Source organism: Protopterus annectens, chromosome 10.part0, assembly GCF_019279795.1.
Source record: "Protopterus annectens isolate FY-2018-M chromosome 10.part0, PAN1.0, whole genome shotgun sequence".
Lineage (NCBI taxonomy): Eukaryota > Metazoa > Chordata > Ceratodontiformes > Protopteridae > Protopterus > Protopterus annectens.
In genome coordinates, this window is record NC_056744.1 from 1,095,050,160 (window position 1) to 1,095,075,982 (window position 25,823).

The 25,823-nt window shown below is 38.3% G+C and overlaps 1 protein-coding gene across 1 annotated transcript in view; it reads left to right on the forward strand.

Annotated features, from left to right (window-relative positions):
• Nucleotides 1-2,339: 2,339 nt before the first annotated feature.
• Nucleotides 2,340-25,823, forward strand: part of LRRC40 (leucine rich repeat containing 40) — a gene marked incomplete in the record, with an annotated part of 881,899 nt that continues 858,415 nt past the window's right edge. Inside the window, 1 exon segment of the mRNA XM_044085837.1 lies at nucleotides 2,340-3,163. Within this exon segment, the coding sequence (XP_043941772.1) occupies nucleotides 3,019-3,163 (145 nt within the window).

Below are 25,823 nucleotides of genomic sequence, written 5' to 3' on the forward strand. Positions count from 1 at the left end.
CATGTGTATTAATTCCTTTTTGGATTATTTGCTAAAAGTTTCAAAGCAGGCTTAATGGAGAGGTGGTCATTCATCCCATTGGAACCACAAGCGTCCAACCTAAGCTGCCACATAAGTTCTCTAAATTCCAAGAAGGATTCCCAATCACCCCCCCTATCACCCCTCTTAACCTCCTCGAGGACCCAAAATTTTATATTGGCTTCCACACATGTAATGGTATGCCCGAACAGTGAATTATTCTCATTTCTCTTATTTATGTCCCTTGTATGCTCATATATACGCTGTTTGAGTTTACGTTCAGTTTTTCCAACATAATATTTTCCACAGAACAAACACAACGCTAAATAAACTACACCCTGGGTATGACAGGTGTAGTATCCGTTGTTTTTCAGTTTTAAATTAATATTCCTCAACCATAACATCTTTTCACCTACAACAAAGGAACTTACATGTAACTCCATATAAATTGCAGAAGTTAGTGTTGGGAACTTTGGGGGTGCTGCAAAGAGCACATTTCGCTAACATCAAAGATTGAAACAATGCTAATTTCATGAACATTAATCATACATTGACTTAAGAATGGGGTCCATTCCCGTTATGGTATTAGAAACACAAGTGACATGGAAAATTTAAACCGACAGAGCAAAAATATGTGGAAAAATCATGGACTGCTAAAGAGGTATGATGAAGGGATGCCTTGCACTGCATATTCAATGGGAAGTCTGAGGTGTGTATTCAGCCCACAAAGTGTCTGAACTTCTGGGCACCTGTGTGAGTATTAAGACGTTAAATACTTGCATAACACATTTGGAATGTGAAATATTTCCTCCAACTGTAATTACATATGCTGCTGCAAGTTAGGAATGTAGTAATAAAAATATATAAAACAATTTAATCGACAGCCTTTCTAGCTTGGTTAAGGCCCAACACAGTTATAAAACTCCTGGGCGGGCGTTAATTCCTTGATATCGCCCATCCTGCTGTCAGGCATTATTGCTTGCATTATAAGGAGAATGTAACTTCTTAGCCACTGAAACAATTGTGTGGTGTTACAGAAATTTAATTTCTGCGAGCGACATTTAATATTTTTATATCTAGCGTTTTTAAATATATATCAATTTCTACTGCTATTAATGAGGTTTAAGAAATCAAAGGTATTGTCAGGCCAACTATACAATTACCTACCCAATACGTGTTTTAACTGTTTTTGTAATTTGAATCGGTGCGCCTAGGGTACAGATATGCTTTGCAGTCACCGTATCTAATTTGCGGAAGCACCTTCAGCCCCAGTGATTTAAGAGCTGCATCCCCATAATTAATTTAATTAAGTGTTCTTCTCAAGTGTATCTCGTTACGAGGAGCGTTTGTCATTTTCGGTCTTAAAAAGTAAAAGTTCCTCGAAGTTCCACACTGAAAAGGACCGTCAAGCATTCAGTGTTATGATTTTAACGGGTATCTGTAGTAAATAGAACTGAATTATATTAATCTACCAAAATATTTTTTATAAGTTAAATGTAGCACATTCAAACATCCTATGAGCTTCCTAGTTGAAGTCGTTTACAAGATGTTTTTCAGTGTTTCACATGCCGTATTATGAGAAGCACTATTCCTCAAGTTGGAGATGAAAGGTTGAAAGCTATGGGATTAACCAGGTGATCAAATAATCAATGAAGTTTAAATACCACTAAAGCAGTACACCAAATAAAACACATAAGCCCTTCTTCTTACTTCACGGTAAAAAGACCGAGTAATAAGGAAACCCTATTCCTCAACTCCTTCCTTAAGTATTGAAAATCACTATAGTCTGCTAAGCGAACGAAGGACTGCTGTCACACCTCTCAAGGGTTCCTCATTTGGGGGCTTAAAAAGTTCATATTCCTCAAAGTTCCACATTAAAAGGGTCTGTCACACTGTACACATTAAGATTAAGTGTTAGCACATTTTAATGGATATCCATGGTAAATAGAAATGAATTGTATTAAATCATTACAAGAATGATTCCATTAGTGAAATATCACATTTTAACTATCCGACGATGTTTGTAAGTGTTCCACATTTCGCTCATTTGTTCTACATTATGAATGGTAGTGCTCCTCATTTTCAGGACGGAAGGTTGAGAGCTATGACTCCTGTCCAAATTCTCTATTTGTAGGAGCTGAGTTCTCAGCAACAGGGTCAGTGTAACAAGTTCATGTAGTAACTGTCTTGTTTTGGAAGGCATAAAATAGTGACTGTACTATACGCAAGTCCAATACAATACCCCTTTTTACGTACACTCAATTTCCCTCACTATACTGTATGATATATTAACACAATAGCTGTATGTCAATTTTATTGATGCTATGGCTGAAAAATAGTTTGTGGGATACCCTTCAACCTGGTCAGTTAAGTTAGTACGCAAAAAACACTATTTGCTTTCTGTTACTTGAGGGAGTTGAAAGATTTATGAAAGAAAACTGACTGCTTAAATGACGTCAATTTGTATGCAGCTCACTAGAACAAAAACTACGATATGGAGTAACAATTTTAAATGTCAGCTTTACAGTGACGAGACGTCAGTTTGCACCACACGCTATTTGTTCAGGGTGGAATTTAGTTACAAACTTTGCATTTCATATAATTACTATAAAAAAGTTTAAAACCGTCTAAATTGTTGCGTGAACTCCTTTGATACTATAAATACAAACACACACACAAAGATGAACAACTCCTAACAATCAATGAAATTGCTACTTTTAGTACATACAACTTCGTTGCCACTTGTTTGTTCCGGCGCCTTATTATGACAACTAGAGTTAAGGTTGTTTTGAGGAATGGCTTGCATTTAGAAATACCGGCGGGATAATAACATTTGAGGGTGGATATTCGTTTTTGTGTGTTTATTTAATGAACGGAAAACTGAAAGCAGTAAAAGTTAACATTGATTGACAGTTTAATGCCTGGTTCGCTACTGTAGAATAGAAATTAAACTTCTAACCCTTTCTTTTTTTTGCTAGAGGTTTAGACAAGAAGTAAAATATGTCAAGATTTAGGCGAGGTGGGAAAATTGTAGATAGGACAGGGTTTAGAAATGAAAAGGAAGAGTCCGGTATTCCACAGGGTCTCATTAAAACAGCGAGGAAGAGTGGACAACTCAATTTATCAAATAAAGGATTAACCGAAGGTAAGCTAAATCAACAGTTAAGTGTCTTGTTTTATTAGTTTAAACTTAGTGTTATACGTGCTGTTGATCTATTAGCAACAACATTGTAGAAAGGCATCTGTCTTTTTGTTCTCCAAAGTATAGGTGATGTTGCAGTATTTTAACGTTTTCCTTTACTTGCAGAATATATCATATCAGGTTTCATTTTACTGTATTTCAAAGTGAGGTAAAGTTGTCATAGAAATCTGGATCTGTTTTTATTCATCCCTTTTGTTGACCTGGTTAGTTCCACTAGCCTAGTGGCCTCTCTTTAGGAGAGACCCGAGGTGGTGTTTATACTTCTTCTTCTGGCTTTTCCCAGTTAGGGGTTGTCACAGCACATCACCTGTCCACTCATGATTGGCAGTAGAGTTTTACCGTGTTGAGCTGGCAGCCCAACCTTCCATAGAAGGCACACACATGCACGCACTCACGCCGAGGGCCAATTTAGAGTGTCCAATCCACCTACAGCATGTTTTTGGGATGTGGGAGGAAACTGGAGCACCCAGATGAAACCCACGCGACCACAGGAAGGACATGCAGACTCCACACACAAGGCAGCCCAGCCGAGGATTGAACTGGAGAGCCTCTTCCTGTGAGGCAGCAATGCTAACTGCTGCACCACTGGTAGTAATGATCAATTATAAACTTGTATGCATTGAGAGACAGAACGAAAGAGAGAACTTTCAAAAAAAGCAATAAGCAGTGAAACATAGAACAAAGACAGACCTGCAGAGATCTACACAATTAGTTTAGTTCCATATTCACAAATCAGTCTAAGTCCAGCAGAAATTGGAAACTCTAGCATCTAAAACTTTCCCAGGTTACTAGACCTTTCTCATAATCTTAAGTGAGGGAGGACAAGCTGTAGATCTAGGTTAGCCATGGTAAGAGACAGCAACATCTGAAACTATACATAGGCTTCACAACCACCGTCATTTCAAGAAGCCTGTCAACAGCAAAACAGACTTTGACACTCGAGCAGGGCAGGGGGAAGGTGGATGGGTGTGTTGAGGAAGACAGAACTACTTAACGTTCAAATTAAAAACAGGGAGTTTCAGCTTCAACAATCAGCAAGACAAAGTCCCAAGCTTGTCATCTTGCATGGCTTATTATGTAATCAAACGCCTAAGGACCTGGACTCTAAAGGATGAACTGGACTTACAGATGACATCCAGCAAACAGTGTCTTGCAAAAGAACTCAAGCATGCCCACGTAATTGCTGCACAAACATCTAAGGATGTATTTGTGAAGAATGCTTGAAAGGTCCCTACTGACCTGGTAGGGAGAGCTCTGTGTTCAGTGGGCAAAAGCTTACTATATTTCACAAACCAGCATTTGACACAGTCTGATAAACACTCTCACAATGTGACTTTTGACATTTATCTAAAGTTTATTTTTCAAGGAGCTAAACAATTAAGAATCCTTTCTAATATAATTGGCTATTTCAAAGTAAAATTTAAGCTACCTGTGAACAACCATATTATACATGCAAAATTAACCTTTATCAGAATAGTTTGGAAGGAAACATGAAGGTTAATGGACTGGTTAAGGTTAGTGGGTTTGGTCTCAAAGATACACATTTCTTATGAAAACAAAGCAGATAACTCTAGCCCCCATCCATGCACAAAGTCTGGCTGCACCTTCACCACAACCTGCTCATGTTCAGTCTCAAATATTCCCACAGCTCCTTGCCAACTATCCCAGATTTGACCTTTCATTACAAGTGTCCTGAAACCTATAAGAAAATAGCCACTCCATAATTCATGCTTAGGGTCAAGGAGTGAGGCATCCCAAGGGATGATGTCAGAGTTCAGCCAGTAGCCAACATTCTCCTGGCAAGTTGGTCATGGTGTCTAGCTGGGGAGCATCTCAGATGCTCTGTAAGGCTCTAGATATTTTCCAGAGCTCTCTTCCAGGCATCAGGTTTCCCCAAACCTTCACTTATCCTCTCAAATTAGTTCAAGTCCAACAGCAGCTTTAGTCTACTTCGGAAATTGGTGTAGCCCAACGTCATGACTTCACAATATTGGATGGCCTGCAACTCTAAAATTTTTCAGGTAGAGGTAACTGCCACAAGGAAAAAGGTTTCATGGAGATGAACTTTATTCAGATATAGCTGTATTTTCAAAGTGAGGAAAAGTCAGACTCCAGCACAAAATGCAGATTTCAAAGAGGACTTGTGTCCCTGAGAAGAGGATGCAATTAGAAGGCAACTCTTAGGGAAGTGCTGCACACTTTTAAAAAAACAAATACAAGGAATAGATGCAAGTAGAGGCAGAAACCAACTTCACTGCTACCTGAATGATGGCCCCTCAGGATGACTCTTAACCTCCATGCTGGAAAAAATGAATGGGTTAAGTTCCAGTTAGGGGAGACTTAATAGTCAACAGACATGTGGCAAAAAGCAAATTAAAAAATATTGGACATAGCTGCCAAGTGAACCTTTCATTATTAACGCCTACTAGCAGGAAGTTTATTTGACATTTGCTAATCGGGAAAGTCTGTCTTGGTAAGAAACCCATTTTCAGTGGTGGCCCAGAGAAAAGCAACTATAGCAATATAAAAGATGTTAAAAAGTGACATTTATTATAAAATTAACATAGAGAGTAAATCAAAAGCCGCTATACAAGTGAAACCAGAAAACAAGATGTATACGTACATTTGCACATGTGAAGCAGTGTTTATACTGCTAGTGGGAAATTTGCTTAAGTCTTCAAGAAACGTCCCCTCTTCAGTAGATGCCGTGGGATCTTTTACATCCATGACCCACATGAGCTACCACTAATTTAAGCAGATGGGGCCCCCGATTTAACGTCTCATCCAAGGACGATAGACTAAAAAGTGAGTACTCTCCTTATGCTGCACGCCAAAATGTCTGGTACAGAAATAGAACCCACAGCCTTATTCACAAAAGCTAAGTGTGATAGCTGATGTGTTTACTTCCAAATATTAGACTTGACGCTACCTGCATCACTGATGTTTTTAGTGAAACATTAATTTGGAATTTATACAAACTCTGCAAGAACAAGGGTGCATTTCCCCAAAGTGTATGAAGTACAGAAGTAAAGGCCCCTGCTTAAAGCTGTCCAGAAGTATATTTTTGAAGAGTATGGTAGAAGTGCAGCTCATTTAATTACCAGCATGTTTATCAGATAAAGCTGTAATAGCTTCCTAATTTGGCTGTTCAGCTTGCTGAGACTCAGAAAAGGTACAGTAGCACAATCATAGCTCTCAACTCTCCAGCCTTTTGCAGAATGTTTAGATTTTTTAGTCTGTTCATCAAAGTTTGTGGTTTTCTGGCAAATCAGTGAGGGTTGAACTCATTAAATAATGCTATACATTTGAATTTCAGACGTCATACCCTTCAGAAAATGTGTTTAACTCAAATCCTTTTAGTCTAGCAACTTTCTAAGTTTGTAAGAGCAATATTTAAAATCTCTCCATATTTTTGGTCCTTTGTTCCCACATTATTTTAGGCTCTGTCCAGATTTCTAGCCCTGAGGTTGCGAGGTATGAACATAATTTAGGTATCAAATGCTGTGCTGTAGTGTATCTATAAACAGAGTAATAATTTTTATCATCCTTCCTGCTATCTTCCTTATGCCCACCTCACCTATCCACCCATTTTTGTTTTGGGTAAATTTTTAGCCTTGATATATTTCTTGGGGTCCACTTCACATGACTGAATCTCAAAATACATTTGACTGAGACCACAATACCTAATTTTCAAAATACTGAAAACTCATTTGACTGAATATGATTATACTGAAAGCTTACAATCCTGAATTTCAAAATGCTGAATTTTAAGTCATAGATGTGTTGTAGTGTTTCTAAATGTGGCATGTCTCTACATTTTTACAGAAAGTATCTAAAGTAATATGGTGGATGTTTCATGTGCTCCCAGCAGTAGTGGCAGTGTGCACAGTACTGTTGCCTTCTCTAGCATAGGTGATTTCTGATGGATTAGTGATTCATAATATTTTGGTTATTTCTTAACTTTTGGAGTATCCTGACTGACATGACTGTTTGTTGTGCATTAAGTGGTGCTGGTGATAAGAGTTTGATTAGTGGCTTGGTTTCCTGTAGAAGCTGGTCCGGTAGGATGGGTGTGTGTATCCAGTGCTGGCTGTACTATCTGGGGGGGGGGGGGTAGTTCTGGCTGTCTGCACAGGTGATACTACGGGGGTAATGTTAAGGTCCTTACCCAGTAGAGCATGTGCCTGTGCTGTTTCTACATGATTTTGCACTTGTAAGCAGAGTGGAACTGTGTGCAGAGGGCAAGCTTCCTCTCTGACACCCATCCATCTGGAAAAAAATAGGCTAATATGGGTGTAGGTTGAGCAGCCATCAGACAAGGTCCTGCAGGGAGTAGAATAACAGTGTGGAGGAGAGCAGAGGCCCTGCACTGACCCTTGTAGGACTCTTCTATTTATGGTACCTGCTTCAGAGTTCCAATTCCACTAATCTCAGTGCTTGATCATAAGGATAACTCTTGAACTATTGCATGTCATTGCAAGAGAACCCAATATCAGTCAATTTTTGGAGGAGTATGTAGTAGTCACAGTTTGAAATGTCATTTTGCAGGTCTAGAAATACAGCACCGGTTAGTTTACCTTGTTAATGTTGATATAAATATGTGTTGTAGTTGAGGTGAATACCATGCTTGTTTGTCAGTAAGAATGTTGAATTTCATAATGTATTCAAGTAATGTGGTTAGTGGGCACAGACTCACTACTGGGTAAAAGTAATTTGCAGGTAGTTGGAGGAAACCTTAGCAAAATGCAAGACTAGAGCGTGCTTGAGCCTAAAAGGCTGGATTTTAGTGGTGAGAGCTGGATTAGAAAGGTAAGCTATTTATATGGTTAGCTAGCTTTCAGTATTTTGTCATGAATGGAGTTAAGTTGTGAATTGTATCAGCAACGTATGTTTTTGTATTTGTGACTTGAGTATAGTTTTCTACTGAAATGGGGAGGGGCTAGTGAAGGACATTATGAAGAGGAAAGCTGGATGTTGTACTTGGAAGATTGTTGAACTGTGAATTATTAGTGAATTGGGTATTGTTGCTTATTTTTAGCTCTTATTGGAGAGGCAATGAGATTGTCTTGCTCCATATTTTGGAAATATTTTGGTAGAAACAACATTTTTTATTGCTAGCTAGCCAGATTGATTGAGTTGGCCAACATATGTGACTTGGAGGTGTTCTGACCTTTGTTTAGAATGACTGCTGCTTATTCTCATTTTCTATGTTAGTCACTGATATTTTGTTAGTGTTAGTAGGCTCCATTTTTCCAGCTTAAGATAAGACTCTTCTGCATTTTATCAGTAGGTGAGTATTATGGGTGATATTATGGGTGAACCAGGGAGTATGTTTATCTTGCCGCCTTAGGTTTTGAGGTTTAATTTATCCTGCATTGGGCAAAGTAGTTATAGAATCTTTATGGGTTGTAAAAAAATTGAAGTTTTGTGGCCGGCATCTCTGCAGTGGAAATAAGGCAGTGGTCATTTGAGTTTTGGTAGTACCTAGTTTGTGTGATATGTTATAAGAACATCCAGCATTTTTTATTGTCAGTATGAGTTGGATATCTGGTTTCTTCAGTGACCAAGTTGTTGGATTGGGGGAACTTGCTAGCCTAGTTGGTTTTGTTTTGTGAGGACCCTTGCAGTTAGTATTTGGATCACCAATTGTTTTTGTGGTACATGGTGTGATCTAGAATCACATTTAGGGGCATTTATACTAAAGGTTAAGATGGTGAAATGTAGATGGAAGTCCTGATAAAATGCTTTTAGATGTTAAGTATTTACAGTACATGCTAGTTAGGGGCCGTTACTGGGCAGGGCATCACTTCTAGCTATTAATGTTGGAAAAGGTTTAAGCCCTTCTTAATCATAGCTTACCTTCCCTCCTTAGTGTGTGCCAGTTTTGTGTTTAAGTAAGTACTTCATAATTCCTAGTACAATTTGATGGTATAAGAGAATTATTCAGGCAGTATTCTATATTTGCAATTTAATTTAGAATTGTATGCTGTATTTCAAAAGCTTTAACTGAAGCCATTTAGTGTTAATATGTTTTTATGTGCCCAAAAGAATAAGTACTTTGTGTAGTGATATTTTGTAGCAGTGCAAAATGCATTTAAGTCGTAACAGGTAACTGATCGTGTTTTTTTTTTTTTTTTTTTTGCAATTTTATAAAATCTGTGAATATTATTTGATTATGACTTAAAATGATATATGTGGGGGTATATAAGGGATATGTCAGGTGGTGTAAGTTGAGAGTTTGCCAGCTGAAGATATGCCCCATCAAGATGTGGGCAAAAGCATGATGGAGGGTTGGCTATGGAAACTAGGAGTGTGGGAGATGAGCTTGCTTATTGTGCACATTGAGGCAGTTTATGGAAGTGTATATCTTAGAACTTAAGAAATGGATCATGGGACAAAGTATCAATAAAGGAAGCAATGTCAGGGTTGGTTGGGGAAATTATGGTAAAACAGCACAAACGTTTAATCCAAAAATCCAGAGAAATCCATAAAAAAATATATTAAAACATAAAACCAAGTCTCTGGATTTTTGGATCATTACGTTTAATAATCCAAAAATCCAGAGAAATCCATAAAAAAAAAATATTAAAACATAAAACCAAGTCTCTGGATTTTTGGATTATTAAACGTTTGTGCTGTTTTACCATACTGCTGGTTCTTCGGCTTGCTGTTTCCTGGGAGCTGTATTTGGTTTACCTTACAAGTTTTTCGTTTTGATTGGATTGTTGGTTGGGGAAATTGAGTTACTTTAAAGCTCAAAGGATTTATGCAGGCAGACACTTTTCTCCAGAGGAAACAGTTGGTGGAAGACCAAGTTCTGGAGACAAGAACAGCTATATAGTACACAAAAGGTAGCAAAAATAAGAGAGTTTAATTCTGAAAACAACTAGTAAAAGCTGAGACATCACTTGATAGAGTGCAGTGAAAGGGCAACTTTGAAGAAAACTAGCATATGGGGGGGTGAAGAAAGGGAGTTCAGGCACACTAAGATTGAAAGTGTGGATACAACAGTGATGCAACTCCTTTCTACATGGCAGGCAAGCAGTATGCAACAATGTTGAACATACAAAAAGTTTTAGCTTGTTAACTGTGAGCAGGTTCTTTAGCAAGTCACAGCTTGAGAAACTATATTCGGTACTTGAGTATTATCGCAACCAGATTTTTGCGTCAATGCTGATTGCTTATGTTTCGGTCAAGTAGTAGCACTACAGTGTTATGAAAGTTAGATATGTCTTCTATAATGTTTTAGTAGTTTTACGAAGGTTTATCATTGAAACGGCTGAAAAAACTGAAGTCGGAAAAGTAAGGTTTGAAAAATAGGTTTCCCCTTTACCGCTAGTATCTCGTGTCGGTTTAAGCAAGTCCCATTCCACTTTCAAGGCATTCCTTTGACATGTTGCTGGTCTGTGAATGAAATAGATCTGTTTTCAAAGCCTTTACTATTCTTTTCACAGCCAATTCAATGGTAAACCTACCCTAAGACTACAAAAATACTACAGAAAATAATAGCAAGCATCTAATCTGCTGTTTAAACTCCGCTTGTGCGCAATATCATCCGCTTAACTGGCACACTCCTTTCAGAACCAACAGACAAGACACTCACGTAACCACTGCGATCACAGAAATCAAGGCTTGACGTCTTTAAAGGACGCTTCCCATAAATCTTAAAATTATAAGTCCTAACATTTTTTTAAAACCACCATCCATATCCCGGCAGACTTTGACAGTGTACCTTTCCATATTACACTTCAGTGATGCCGTTTCAGTAGAAATCAACAAAGTTAAAAGCAACGCAAAATTTGGTTGCGATAATACGCAAGTACCCTATATTCTTGTTGGTTGTTCCAGTGTGTTTTGAGAGACTGCTGAAATATTTTTGATGGGGCAGTTCAACATTAAGCAAATGGGAAACCGTGCAGTTTGGGAGAGGCGGCTCTTTTCTTCCTTGTAGGCAACGGGGAGCATTTTAGTACCACAAAGTAAAGGTTGCATGATTATAAATTTAGCCTGATGGCAGCCCATTTTTAAAGTTTGTCACAAGTTCCATAACATTAGGTGAGTGACTGTGTCTGAAACAAGTCTTCCAGTCAAGTGTTTTTAACAAAACCCATGGCAGCAGTGGAAAGGGAGCATGAACATTTGAAATAATGTCAACTTTAAAGCACAATTTAATATTAAAACTGAAGTAACGTGAAATATTTAATACTGATAATATAAATTAAATGTGAGCAACAGGGATGGGAAGGAAACCAATATGGCTACATCTGACATACTCTGCTCACCTTGTGGAAATTATGGCAATGTTTTTATATAAATATATATATATATATATATATATCTATCTATCTATCTATATATATATATATATATATATATATATATATAATGTGTGTATGTATCATATGGATCTGTCAGTTGATCAAGTTTTCAGAATCTTGAAATTCATCAGGATGAGACCATATGATCAAGTTTCCGAAAATTTTGACTTTGAGAGTAGTACTTGTGCTTTGTCATGTGTCCTCAAGCCACAGGGTAGACATAATTTTTAGGTGAGCACCTGTCCCCCAACCATCATCACCTGAAGGTTTGGTTGGGAGGGTTATTAGAGGTCAACAGCCCCCCCCTATACATATGGAAGGGACCGAAAATAGTTTGCCAACGTTGTTCAGATTGTAATTTTTTGCTATGTTTCTGTTTCAGGAGGATAGGTTTAGTAAAGTGAAAGCCTTCATGTAGTTTTATAATAATTTGAAAAATAACCTGATACCACTTTTGTGGGTGGGCAAAACAAATTCTGCATAATTAATGACACATTCTGTGAACTTTTAAGTTGCTCACATTCTGTGGGTGCATACAGTAAAACATCTTCCCTGTGAGACCATTGCTTTACCAAGGTTCCATCTTCATCTAAAAGGGTGTGCATTAAACTGTAAACAGATGCCAAGACTGCTATGTCATCTTGGACAATTCTGTACTTTAGGAAAGCTCTCTTTACCAGTCTCTTTGAGCTTCCCACTTCAGATGTTTTGAAAATCAATGCTAACTCTCTATATGGACTCTTACCTCTTTGTTTTCCCTCAAAATCCTCCAACCCAGCTCACAAGCACTTTCTACCAGCCACTCTTCAAATAGCTTCTTCCCTTTGACCTTGCTTATCCCCTTTCTGCTTTCTTCACCACATTTATTCTAATGAATTAACCTTTATGTATGCTGCTTTATTATTTATCATAGCAGACCATTTGCAGGCACAGTCCAGGTGAAAAAAAAACTAGTTTACATACCTGGAGTAATCGCAGAAGGGATTGCGATGTGTGAGTGTATTGCACTTGCGCAACCTCTTGAAAGGTGTTAATAGTTTAAAATTTAACCTGAGATTGCAAGATAAGTAAGCAATTTGTGGAAGACATTTTGTAAAGTCTGAAGTCTTTATATCATTTGTTGATGGAGCATGCTATTACAGCAGACGTGCGATGAAAGGAGATGCTGCCACTGGAGTTTTGTAAATGATTATATGTCATTAGTGAATATTGAAATGATTTGTATAAGATGCTTGTGTTGAAAATGTATTAGAACTGTATGTCATATATATCAAACTGGTTTGTACAGATGTGTGTTGAAAAGGTATTTTATTAAGTGTTTGAAATGCATCCACATCTATTGAAGAGAACAGAAATGTACATGCACTATTGTAACTGTTTAAATATATATCTTTTTAACAGGAGATTAACTTCATTCCAGCAACTTTAGGAAAAATAACTGAAATTAAATTCCCTTATAGGGTAGGCCAGAGATACACAGTCTGTACTGGGAAACTTTCTATATTGTCTTTAGAGTGAACAAATTACTAGTCTTGAAATGTGGAGGAATGCAATTGTTTTGTGACTTCCAGCATCTGCCAAAGATCTGAGCAGAAGCCTTTGTCTGTTTATTTTTACATACAGATGCTAAATGCTGCCAGCTTCTAGCAATGGGAGTTTCACCTGGGAACTGGAGGTCAGATGACCAGAGATGATGTAATTCTGCAAGCTAGCCCAACAGTAATGTTGGAGATATTAATTTGAGAAGTCTCTTGGTATTCTGTCAACAGAAAGACCCATTCCCCACACATCTGCCTTGCCCTGTTAGTAAGGTCTTAGGTTATAGTAATTCTCTTACAGTGAGGAATGTAGTGAAGCTTAGTTTAGATATTTTTCTTTGAGACTGTCCTGCAATGTTGTTTTAAATATTTCCTGTGGTTTTCAACTCTGTCACTGTGAATATATATTTAGCATTGTCTTGTTCTTTTATAATTTATTAAGTATATTTAAATCTTTCATTGTGGCTGATCTGTGTAGAGATATTTAAGTTTTGAGAGTACACGCATATTTATTTGGTGACACTGTGTGGGCCACTTCTAATAGCCTTGCTGTTGGTCAGACTACCATTTGTATTCGTGTTAATATTACACAGTAAGATTGGACACCCTTTGTTAAGGGCCCTAAAGTTGCTGATAAGGAGTGACTGGTGACAGTGAGATAACTACCTTATAGTCTGGGCAGAAGGGGCATAGCTAGTAAACCTGTGCCAGCCTCTCCAAGGGGTGTGTGTGTGTGTGTGTGTGTGTGTGTGTGTGTGTGTGTGTGTGTGTGTGTGTGTGCAAATCAAAAAAACCTCAAGAGTGAGTGTCAACTACATGGGCGACACGAAGCACTGGATGGACAGAGAGGGTGCTTGAGGCCTTGGCTTGTTACTCAGCTGAGATCTCAACTCTGTAGCTGTGCCAGTGGGCAGTCGTATTGGGATGTGGAGAGAGAGTGCAAAACCAGCCCTGGACTGACAGTGGTCTCTCTGTGCTATTAAGGGAAATTGCACTTGATGCAGAGAGCTGCATCTGGAAATACTGTGTGTACCTGTCATCCTCCCAGTGAATGTCCACCACTGATGCCAGTGGTGAGGATTGAGGCTCCTTGATTACTGGTTGCCAGTGGTGGGTCATCACTTATTAATTGGATGGCAGTGGTGGGATCACCATATCACATTTTAGGATTCAGTGGTGTGGATATTGAACTCCTGTAGCTTTTAAACAGTGGTCGCTAAAAAAGGTGTTTTGTACACTCAAGCAGCCAGACAGTAGACATTCAGATTTTCATAAGTTTCGTATCATGATAGTTTTATTTATTTTTTTGTTAGTCAGGGAGAGCAGGCAAGGGTGTCCATAGAGGATTATGGCAAGCTGACAAGGAACCAGTTGGCTGAGATGTGCCAAGCCAAAGGACTGTTGCATGCCAAACTTACTAAAGCTGAAATTATTGTAGCCTTAACTACAGTTGCATCACAGACCAGCAAACCAGTAGGACAACCAGACTGACCTTGGGGATGTACAACTCAGAAAATGGACAGGTCAACTTTGCCTCAGAGGAATTAAGGGTATGTAAACAGTATAATGCTGACCCAAGGGCTCTGGGTACGGTTCCTGACCCCCTTACTCCATGGTAAAGCTGTAACTGCTGTTTCTAAATTGTCTGATACTGATTGGTTAAATTATAATAGTTAAAATTGCAAGTGTTTTAAGTTTTTTTGTGAGCATAGGCGCAAGGCAGATGAAAGTGTGTGCGATTATGTTACTTAGTTAAGCACTTATTTTCATAGGTGGGTGACTGGGTGTCAGGTCACCACTTTTGAAGGGGTGGCAGACCTCTTCATGAGGGAACAAGCCCTTAGCACTTTGCCTGCGGACAGGAGAATCTGGTTAGCAGATAGGGAATGCAGCACCACGGATGTGTTGGGGGGGGGGGGGGACCTGTACCTAGCAAGCAGGACATCACTGCACAAGAAAGGGTTACCCAGTGCTGCACATGGGTCTAAGGGAAGCCATGGTGGGCAGCCTAAACCGCTCCAACAGAGTCGGTTAGTAACTGGGGAAGCCACTAGTTCAGGTACATGGCCAGGGTCAAGGGTTAAATGTAACCAGTGGGGCCATGTAGCACATAGAAGTCCATAGAAGCAAGGTGGGGAACAAAAGGTGGGGGAGCCAGCAGGTGGGAATGACAGTGGTAAGTTGTCTGCAGGCAGCAAGGGTACCAAACTACCACAAGAGGTTATATCCTATCTTAGTAGATGGGGAAACAGGCCACTGCTAAGAGAGACCGCTTCTGACATAACCATTGTGAAGCCTGCAATGGTTAAAGAGGAGCAGTACTTGCTTGGGTAGTCTACTCCAGTCACAGCTTTAGGAGGGACCCCATTCCAAATACCTTTGGCTAGGGCTCACCTGGCTGGGAGGGTGGAAAAGGAAGTAAGCAAGTAGGTGTGTTTGAGGATATCCCTGCAGATGTCCTGACAGGGAATGATTTTGATAATGCAATATCTTGTGTGCATGCAGTTCCATACAGTCAGACTTGGAGACAGGCATATGTGGGTCTGGTAGCCTGGGGGGGACCCAGACAGACTGCACACTTGAAGCCAGGACAGGTGAGGTGGCTGCTTCAGGGAGAGAGCTACCCTGTAGCAGTGAGACTGAAGGTGAGACACAACATCTAATATAATTTGCCATCAAACCTCTTTACATTCCAAAGCACTTGCGTCTCCATGGCTGCTAACATCAGACAAACTTATCATGCAAGAAGCAGCAGTACAGTGAGTTTGTGCCAGATGTGAAAATCGTGGGCACTTCAGGATCCTGGGCTAACACACTGGTGATAATCTCCCAAAACATTGCAGACTACCTGGCAGTTGTCAGGATGGAAGCCCTTCTGGTTCTGCTGCCACTATCCCCATGACTCTTATAGGGCCCTGATAGCAACATGGGTGCAGTCTGTTGCACCAAGCACTTCAGGAAAGTGTGCCATTTCATAGAAGGCACTTATGATACTGTTCAAACAGTTCCCATGTCATGATTACAAAAGGCATTAACCAAAACTAAAAAAAAGAAACTTCTGCTCAGGTCCTAGTCCCCCACTAGGTAATACTTCTCAAATTAGTAGCATTCCCACTCAACCTATACTCCTTTATCCCTTGGTTTCCACTTGCGTCATATTAACCCACAACGACTCACTGGGACTGCATGTGTAGAGGACTGTTCAATCCCCAGATGTCCTCTGTCACTAAAACGTAGTTGCACCATGATGCAAAAAATTGAGAAAATACTCTATCCTGGTTACAATTTAGTAAGATAAGATAGGGTCAGAAAAATGAGAAGCAAGTGTGATAATCCTGTACAAGACTAGTACTGAGATTCTTATTCCATCAAACTATTCTAACTTTTTTTTTTTTTTTAATTCTGATAACACTACTGAAAATAAATAACCGTACCAAAAAAATCGTAGGAACATATCTACTTGTGATAACAGTAAGAAAAGTATCCCAAAAACAACAAATGTCAAGGTATGGTCAAAATTTAATAAAACAAACAGCAAAATTTCTCACAGTGGCACAAAAATCAGCACTCTAGCACCTCAGATTTACATAAGCCTTCAAGGACTACATTCATTACAAAAAACATTAACCTTGTGTACCACCAGTTGCCAATTAAACCATTAATGGATATACACTTGCTAAAACTCATAGATACATCTCCAATTAATGTTACACACTTCCAACAGCATTCTGTATTCAGACCCTGTGGAATTAAAGTGCAATATTTTAAAACAGAGTGTTTCTTTATACAATGACAGATTTCTGACATAATCGCTATCTTTCTCCCTGTATATGTTCTAAAATACTGGCTTTTAAACCTACAAAATTACCATTCGGTACTGTTTAAAATGTTGAGATAAAGGACTTTGTTTGCCTAGCCTTATCTCTCAAATGTTCTAATAATCTTTAAAAACATACGTTTAGTCTGACCTATATAGTATTTGTTGCAATGTAGCTGTCGGATTCTTCTCAATTAACCTTGGATGGCTTTTTACTTTCAAACACCAAGAGGGAGAAAGGCGGAAGTGAAAGACCAGCCAGCAGTGGTGAAGGGCTACCCTCGCAGACGTGGGAGAGGCTGCTTATTCAGGCAAGAAGTAAGCATATACCGAATCTGTTCTCCGAGGTGGGTAAGCGTTCCACTGTTGTCCCTGGTGAAGCAAGAACTTTGTTTCAGAAATTGGAGCAGTTGCTCAACAAAGAATCTTTAACCCATTATAACAGACTTAGTCTCCAGAGATATCTGGAGCTTGACATAGCACCGAGGGGGTTACGGCCAATGAAACCTCCTTCTCTGCCTTTTGACTTGTCAAATAATGAGGAGAAAGCTGCTCACTGCTGTTTACTTCAGTGGGTCAGAATACTAGTCGAACCCGATGAGGTAAAGCTTTTTGCTTTGAGAAAAGACATTAATGCTGTGTGCACAATATTTTGCTATCTCCAGATAAAAAAAATGCTTTGAAACGTGCCTGAGTGATATTCAGGAAAAACTAGGTGTTTTTGAAAAGAAAATATGTGATTGAAAAATTAAAATAAAAAGAGACCTCAGGGACTATGACGACGGTACAGCCTTTTTTAGGCCAACGAATCAATGTCGGGGGTCATGCGTATGTTTTCAAAAACTGGAAGGAGAGAAAAAAGTAAGAAAAGCATCCTTTAATGATATGAGCCGTTATCAGAGCGACTTGGAAGGTGAACAGGCATTTCCTGCTTTACCCGAGCCCAATGACACTAAATACATGCAGGATAATTTTCACCAGAAAGGTGGACAATCTCAGACTAGAAAATTACAGGTTCACGAACAAGAATGGGGCCAACATAAAGGAGGTAAATATCATGGACAATGGAAAAATAACAAAAGAACTAAATGGCATTGATTAATTGTATAATACTGTTAATGTTTTGAATTTATCTGGTGATGTGTTGGATGATGGTTTAAATACAGCTTTGCAATGTGGCCTTAAATTTATTCCTACAGTGCTGCCAAGAATACATTATTTTAAAACTGAGATTTTTAAATTAATTAGAAAAATGCATTTGTGGTGCTATTTTCATGTGTATAATGTAGACAGAGCTAAGAACTGGATAGAAAATGTATATTTATTTATTTATTGCATTTGTTTACCGGGATAAGTCCACTGGGCCTAAAAGAGCCCATTTTCAGTGGAGGCCCGTGGAGAAAAGCTCCAACGAGATGCAGAAAAAATATAAACATTAATTAGCACAGAAGCAGAAACAGTGTTACAGATAGTAAATATAGTAACATATACAGAATATAATACATAAAAGCAGGAATCTAGTTTGTTTGATTACAGCAGTATATACAAAAAATATACATTAAAGCAGAATTAAATGAATTCAATCAGATTGGTATAAACAGAGATCAGCATTATTGTACCAGAATCAACAAGTGAAGATAAAAAGTAAATATGGAGAAAATATCATCCGTCACTAGTAGCAAAAGACATAGGAGTTTAGTAATCATATAAGGAGAGTGAAGAGGTTAGGTTATAGAGCAGGAACATAGCCAGGAAGAGCTGAGATGATTTTTCAGCATTTGTTTGAAGGTGGGTGGTGCTGCCTGTGTATCAGATAACGGTAATAAAATAGTAGTGATGCACCATTCTCAATATCGCAGGATGTGCTATGAGTTGTTACAGGATGAGCAAGTATATACAATTGTGACAAACACCAAGATAGAAAAAGCTAAAGTAGAGTTTACAAGCCTGAGTAATAAAGGGCTTAGATTAGGATACTGGACTGAATATGATATGGAGAAAAAATTGTCTAGTGTTGAAACACAAATGGCATATTTTTACAATTTGCCCAAAGTACACAAAAGTTTGATGACTCCACCAGAAAGACCGACTGTGTCTGCTAGAAAATCCAAAGAAAATTGCACTAGGTCCATAAAGATTGCTTGTAAAACAAACAATAGACCTGGAAAGGCATACAATAAAGCTCGCAGACAGTCAAATTTTCTTCCTTTAATGTCACAACCAAAGCACAAAAACAAAGCTCTGCATTAACGTCCTGAATTAAGTTTTCGTTTGTAAAACTTCATCAGATGTCTGATTCTGTCCCCATGTCTGGAACATCCCCCTCCTGTTTGTTGGCCTATCTCCACAGTGTAACCTCTGTGATGCTGTTTGTCAAACACCCACATGAAGTCCTGCTCACAGTGAAGGTAAAGCAGAATCCCACATCTGATTACGTTTTACAAATGAAAACATAATTCAGGACGTTAATGCAGAGCTTTGTTTTTGTGCTTTGGTTGTTACATTAAAGGAAGAGAATTTGACTGTCTGCGAGCTTTATTGTACACCTTTCCCAGGTCTGTCTGTTTTTCAAGTCTGCTAGAAAATATTTCTTACACAATTTGAGTCTGGTTTTGCATAAATGTTTGTTAAAAGAAATTATTCAGCTTTCATCTTATTTATTTATTTATATTTGTTGACCGGGAGTGTCCGACTGGACGTAGGTCCATTTTCAGCGGAGGCCCGGGGAGAAAAGCTCCACAGTTAAAATAAACAGACAGTAGTTACATTGGATTACATAGCGATTAACAATTTACATAGCAATTACTTGTAACATATATTTACAGATGAAGAACATAGTACATCAGTAGACAGCTAGAATCTTTATCTGTGAAGTACATAACGGACATTAACAAATGTTACAAGAAAGAAGTTCCTGCTGTGTAATAAGTACTGGCTTATGAGCATCTGAGCTTGCTATAATCAAGGTAGTTAGTGGAGTGGAAAGAAAGGTAGTGGTTGGATGGGGAGGGTGATATTAGAGTGGGAGTTGCAAGGGCATAGCCAGCATGTTTTTAGGTGCGCTTTTAGTAAAGTTTTGAAGTGGGTGCATGATGGTATGGAGGTAATTGTAGGTGGGAGGGAGTTCCATAATTTTGCTATGGTGCAAGAGAGTAGTGCTTTACCAGCAGAGTTATTGGCTTTAGTGATCTGCAAGTGATTTTTGTTGCTGGATCTTAGTGGTCTGGTGGTGTGATAGGGTTGGAGTAGATTCTGGTGGGATGGGACATTTAGTGGATGGTTTACTAGTTTGTGGGCGAGTGAGAGTTGATAGCATTGAAGGAGGTGAGGGAGTTCAAGCCAGCCCAGTTCAGCAAGTGAGAGACAGTGGTGACTACGGTAGGATGCCCCTGTGGCGAATTTGGCAATTTTGTTGTAGCAGGCTAGCTTGTTTAGATCGCATTGCCTTAGGTTGGTGTATATTGGTATATAAAAGATTCATTTGACTTTTTGGAGAAAATTTAAAGGGGTGAAGTGGAAGAAAGAGATGTACTGGGTAACAGTTGATGTGAAAAGCCTCTACACCAACATAAAGCACATTTATGGAATGGAAGCTCTTAGTATTTATTTAGGTGATAGTCCATTAGAACATTATATTATGAATTTGGTAAAATTTAGTTTAGACGATTAACTTTTTCTGCTTCGAATATAAATTGTACCATCAGATACAGGGTACGGTGATGGGTTCCTCATTCACACCTATGTATGCAAATTTTTTTATGGGGATGTTTGAGGCAGAATATATTTACACAAAAACATTTTACAAACAATGTCAAGTCCTACTTTAGATTTATAGATGACTTGATATTCTTTTGTGATGGTGGTATAGAAAGTGATCAAGATTTTATATTAGAATTGCAAAGAAATGGATTTTCTATACAATTTGATGGATTAAGTTTTGGAAATAAAATTTCATTTCTTGATATTGCATTAGAAGGGACGGTTGAAGGAATAAAGACATGTTTACATAGGAAATTTGGTGTGGTTAATCAGTTTATGATGTGTAGTAGCTGTCATCCTAAACATACTGTAGACTCTTTACAATATGGAGAATTTTTAAGAATTTCTAGAATATGTAATAATTATTATAATTTTGAACGAGTTACAAAATACAGTGGACACGTTTATAGAAAGAAAATATGATAGGTAATTGAGAGAAGTGTCAAATAGAATAGAGAGCGAGAAAGATGTGGTAATAGTAATGTAAAATGTGGGATTCTACCCTATAGGGAAAGAAAGGCATAACAGTTGATTTTTTTTTTTATAGTTATGACACACTATTCTGAGTGATAGTGTAAAAGTGTAAAACTAATAATTGGACACTATTGGAAATTTTTGTCTAGATTTCATGAATTGGAAGGTTTGGTACAACAGTTTTGTTTTTTTCATATAAAAAAAGGAAAGAGTCTGAAGGATATGTTAGTACACACTAAATTTAAGAAACCTGATGATAATCTGTTACGACAGATTCAGATAAAAGGAAAACCCTGTGGGGGTTGCACAGGATGTGATTACATAGTGCAAACTTTTCCCAAAGTTTAATAATATTAATTTTCAGACGATAGGGGAATATCAGTAACTACTGAAAAGGTGATACTGCGGTGGTGGTGCTGCTGCGGTAGCGTTGTCGCCTCGCAGTAAGACGTCCTGTTACATTCTCAGCTAAAGTGTCTTCTGTGTGGAGACGTGCGTGAATGGGCGTACCTTCGTTGAAGGTTGTGTGTCAGACCTGGCAAGTCGGTATGTAAAAATCTACTGCCAATCATTAGCGGATCAGAGTTCTGCTGTGGCAACCCCTAACCGGGAAAAGCCGAAAGATACAACAACAACAACTGAAAAGGTGATTTATGCAATTAAATGTAGCTGCACCAAATACTATATAGGTCAGACTAAACATATGTTTAAAAAAAGATTTTTAGAACATTTGAGAGATATAAGGCTAGGCAAAATGGAAAGTCCTTTAGCTCAACATTTCAAACGGGCTTAAAAACCGCTATTTTAGAACATATACAGGGAGAAAGCAATAGTAATTATGTCAGAAATTTGTTATTGTATAAAGAAACACTCTTTATTTTAAAATATGGCACTTTAGTTCCACAGGGTCTGAATACAGACTGCTGTTGGGAGTGTGTAATTTAATTGGAGATGTATCTTTAAGAGTTTTAACAAGTGTATATCAATTAATTAATGGTTTAATTGGCAACTGGGGGTATATAAGGTTAATTTTTTTGTAATAAATGTACTCCTTAAAGGCTTATGTGAAGCCGAGGCTCTAGAGTGCTGATTTGTTTTTGTGCCAGTGAGAATTTTTGCTGTTTTTTATTTATTAAATTTTGACCATACCTTGACGTTTGTTTTTAACATATCTACTTGGTTTATCTTACCATACTTGAAGATGTCCTTTGTTGGATCTCTAATAAAATACTGTACAAAACCATCATAATGGGTGATACTAATATAAACTTGCAAACTCTTGACAGTCCAGCTACTAATATCAGGCTTTATACATTCATCCCACTTGTCACTTCTTCAACTAGATGCAGCATGGTGGCCACTGCCATCTGGTCTATCCTGGACTGGATACCAAGTTTTTCTCCTGATTTAAAACTTCTTGCTATGACACACTCCCTGGTAGTCCTAAGTGACCATCTACCTATCGTTGCAGTCAGGTGCCAAAGCAGCAACCCAGAGCAATTACCATAAACTACTCTGTACATCAAGCTACAGCCAACCTCAAAAATACCAAACCAACAAGAAAGCGTTGCCATTCAGTTTAATACCTACTTTATTAACACAGTCCTGTTCTTACTCCAAACCAACAAGAAAGCATTGCCATTCAGTTTAATACCCACTTTATTAAGACAGTCCTGTCCTTGACTGGTGACACACATCCAAACATATACTCTGTTTTGTTTCTCCCTTAGTCAGAAAATTACTCCTTAAAGTAAAATCCATTACCAATGCCCCAGACAGTTTCCTAGGTGAATGCTTCTGCTGCTGTTTTAAGATTTATTTCCTCCATCAATCTTAAGTAAATCCTTGGCTTATTACGCTGTCCTGTGAATTTGGAAAAGAATTGTTCATAGTAACTCCTTCATAAAAGAGGTACATCAGTACTTTTCCAGTTATAGGCCAATAGCTATACCCCCTTTATCAAAAGTAACTGGAGAAGTATGCGCACAAACAAATCAACCATCAGCTAGAGGAACAACAACTGCCCCCTACATGACGCTAACAACTGCCCCCTACATGACGCTGTTTTAGACACCATGATAGCACTGCTCTGCTCTACTGAATTTCACTGCAACTGTAAATGCACAAAGAAATGAAGGTAACCTTGTTTCAGCATTTAAATTGTATCAAAAGCTTTGGAGAAGTTACCCACCTGAAATGTCTCCAAAAACTCTCATCCCTAAGCCTAGCTAAACCCTCCCCACGTTGGATTCATAGATATCTACTAAGCAGAGCACAAGCTGGAAAATGACAGTGACCTCTCTTTCCTCCCAATAAATATAGGAGTAAAACTTCAAAGAACTGTAGAACCCGTGGCTGAGAGAACTAAATTCTTTATTCAATAAACTACAAGTGCTTTAACACATGGGTGCTTTCTGAAGTGTAAAATAACATCACAATTAACTTATGCATCCGTATTTAATTACTTAATTAAGGGGTCCAGGGAAGTAAATATTGTGGGTAGAAATATCAAGGGAATTGTTATGGCTAGGTTTGTATAGGCCCTAGGGCCAATAGCCTAGTACCAACCTATGGACCTATAAACACTTAATTTACAAAGATACTTGACTTATAAAGGGTACTAGAACTTTTCAGAGATTTGGTATGTGGTTAGGCTTAAAACACCTATGAGCCTATAGCGTCTTAATGGCGGTCTCTTTAAAAAACAGGTTTAAAAAAATTCAGTCCACAAAACACAGCATTCATTCTAATAATCCATTGGTATTCAAGCATCTTTTGTCTTGACCTCTGCCAGCAGCACAGGATCAAACGGGTAACCTATGCAAAACTATTAGACATCGTTATAGATAAGCATTTAAAACTAGATCTTCAGGTATTGCAAGCTTTAAAGCCAGCAACAAAAGCACTGTCTCCATTTGCAAATCTGAAGTATACATTACTGACAGACAGCAGATGTGCTTCGGTGCAGCAGAGTTTCCCCATTTTGAGGTGCTCATTTCGGCCAACTTAAAACCAGGTATGCAATGCAGTGCTTGCTTAAAACAGTATAGTCACTACTTTATCTACAGCCATCTCTCCTATATAATGTACCACACCCACTTTACTAACCTTCAAGTTAACTTACTAGAGCACTATTATAATAAAATAGTAAGGTTAGACACTAAGCTGCAATACAGAGGAAGACCACTGCCTGGGTTTCAAAGAGCCAAAATTGTTAAAACTTCCACTCCTATGCAAGACAAGGCCAGCTCGGAACAGTAGGTAGACTACTCCATAAGCCGGAAAACTGCCTGTCCCTACACAGCACCTTTCAACCATATTCTATTGTCAAGGTGTGTAACCACATCCCATTAACATTAAAATCAATCCAGGAGACTGTTTCTAAAATAATTAAAATGTCATCTGATGGACAAATGTTTCTTCTCCTGCATTCTCACAAGTTAAGTCTAACTTCCATCAATATTTTATTGTAGATTGTTCTCTCCACCACTGCTCTAACTCTGTGTACATAGCCTGTAATCTGCCCAGTCTACTCCTAATACCAGATTTTTCTTTCATTCCTTCTCTCTCCTTTCTGTCTACACTCTTGTTACTGCCTTTCAAATACATATTGCTTACTAGATACTTCCAACCCACTATTGTACTTGTCAATATTCTATAGTCCTAATATGATCAAGGACAAGATTGTTACCTTTTTATATAGGAGTTCTGTCACTGCACTACTAATTTTTCTCTCTGAATTGTTCCCCTCCCGCCAAAGCAAAAAAGATCATAACACCACCTGTATTGTTCTCTGTTTCTCAAAATATTGGGACTCTAAATATTAACCATTGAAATAATGCCTCTGAGAGAACTGCTGTTGTCCTTTTTTTAACCCAAAAATGCATAGCATATTTTCTCCCTAGTGTACCAATGGACTTGCAAGGTCATCTTGTATAAAACATATATATTGCACTGTGTGTGTGTATTTATATATATATATATATATATATATATGTGTGTATATATATATATATATATATATATATATTTATATATAATTGATACGGTGATGTTTTGTAGATATATAGACACTTAAATATCTTCTACTGTGTAGATATATGCACACACCTTAAAATATCAGTTACTCTGAATATACATGTATAGTGTTCTTACATTGTCATTAGGTGTAATCTTGATTTATGTAAAAGATCTGAGGAGATTTTTTTTATCTGGGCTACTGCTAAAAAGGGGTTTAGCTAAATCCAGTCTTTCCTGGTAAAGAAAAGAAAAATTAAATGTCTCTGCACATGCAGATCAGTGTAATGTCAAACTGCTGAAGTATGCCAGAAGCAGAAATCTGTAAGATGCCATGGGAGGTCTTCAACTGGGACACATTGGGTAAGAGCAGTGAGGACTATGCAAGTCTTGATTTCCATTAATACAGAAAGGCCACAAATTTCATCCAGTTTTCATTTGTGTACCGTACAAACTCTGCGTGATATCCTTGATCACTCTAAACACACCAAAAGATTTCCTGTGCAGCAAAGTTCAGATGAGTTAGCCTTTTGCCTAAATCTTCTACTAGGATGGCAAGTACTGCTTGGCACACCTGGTTTTGGGTCTCCTGAAATGAGCACCTCAGAATAGGGAAACTATGCTGGCAGCAAAAGAAAGCATCTTCACAGATTGCAGAATTGATCACAAAAAGAGTGACA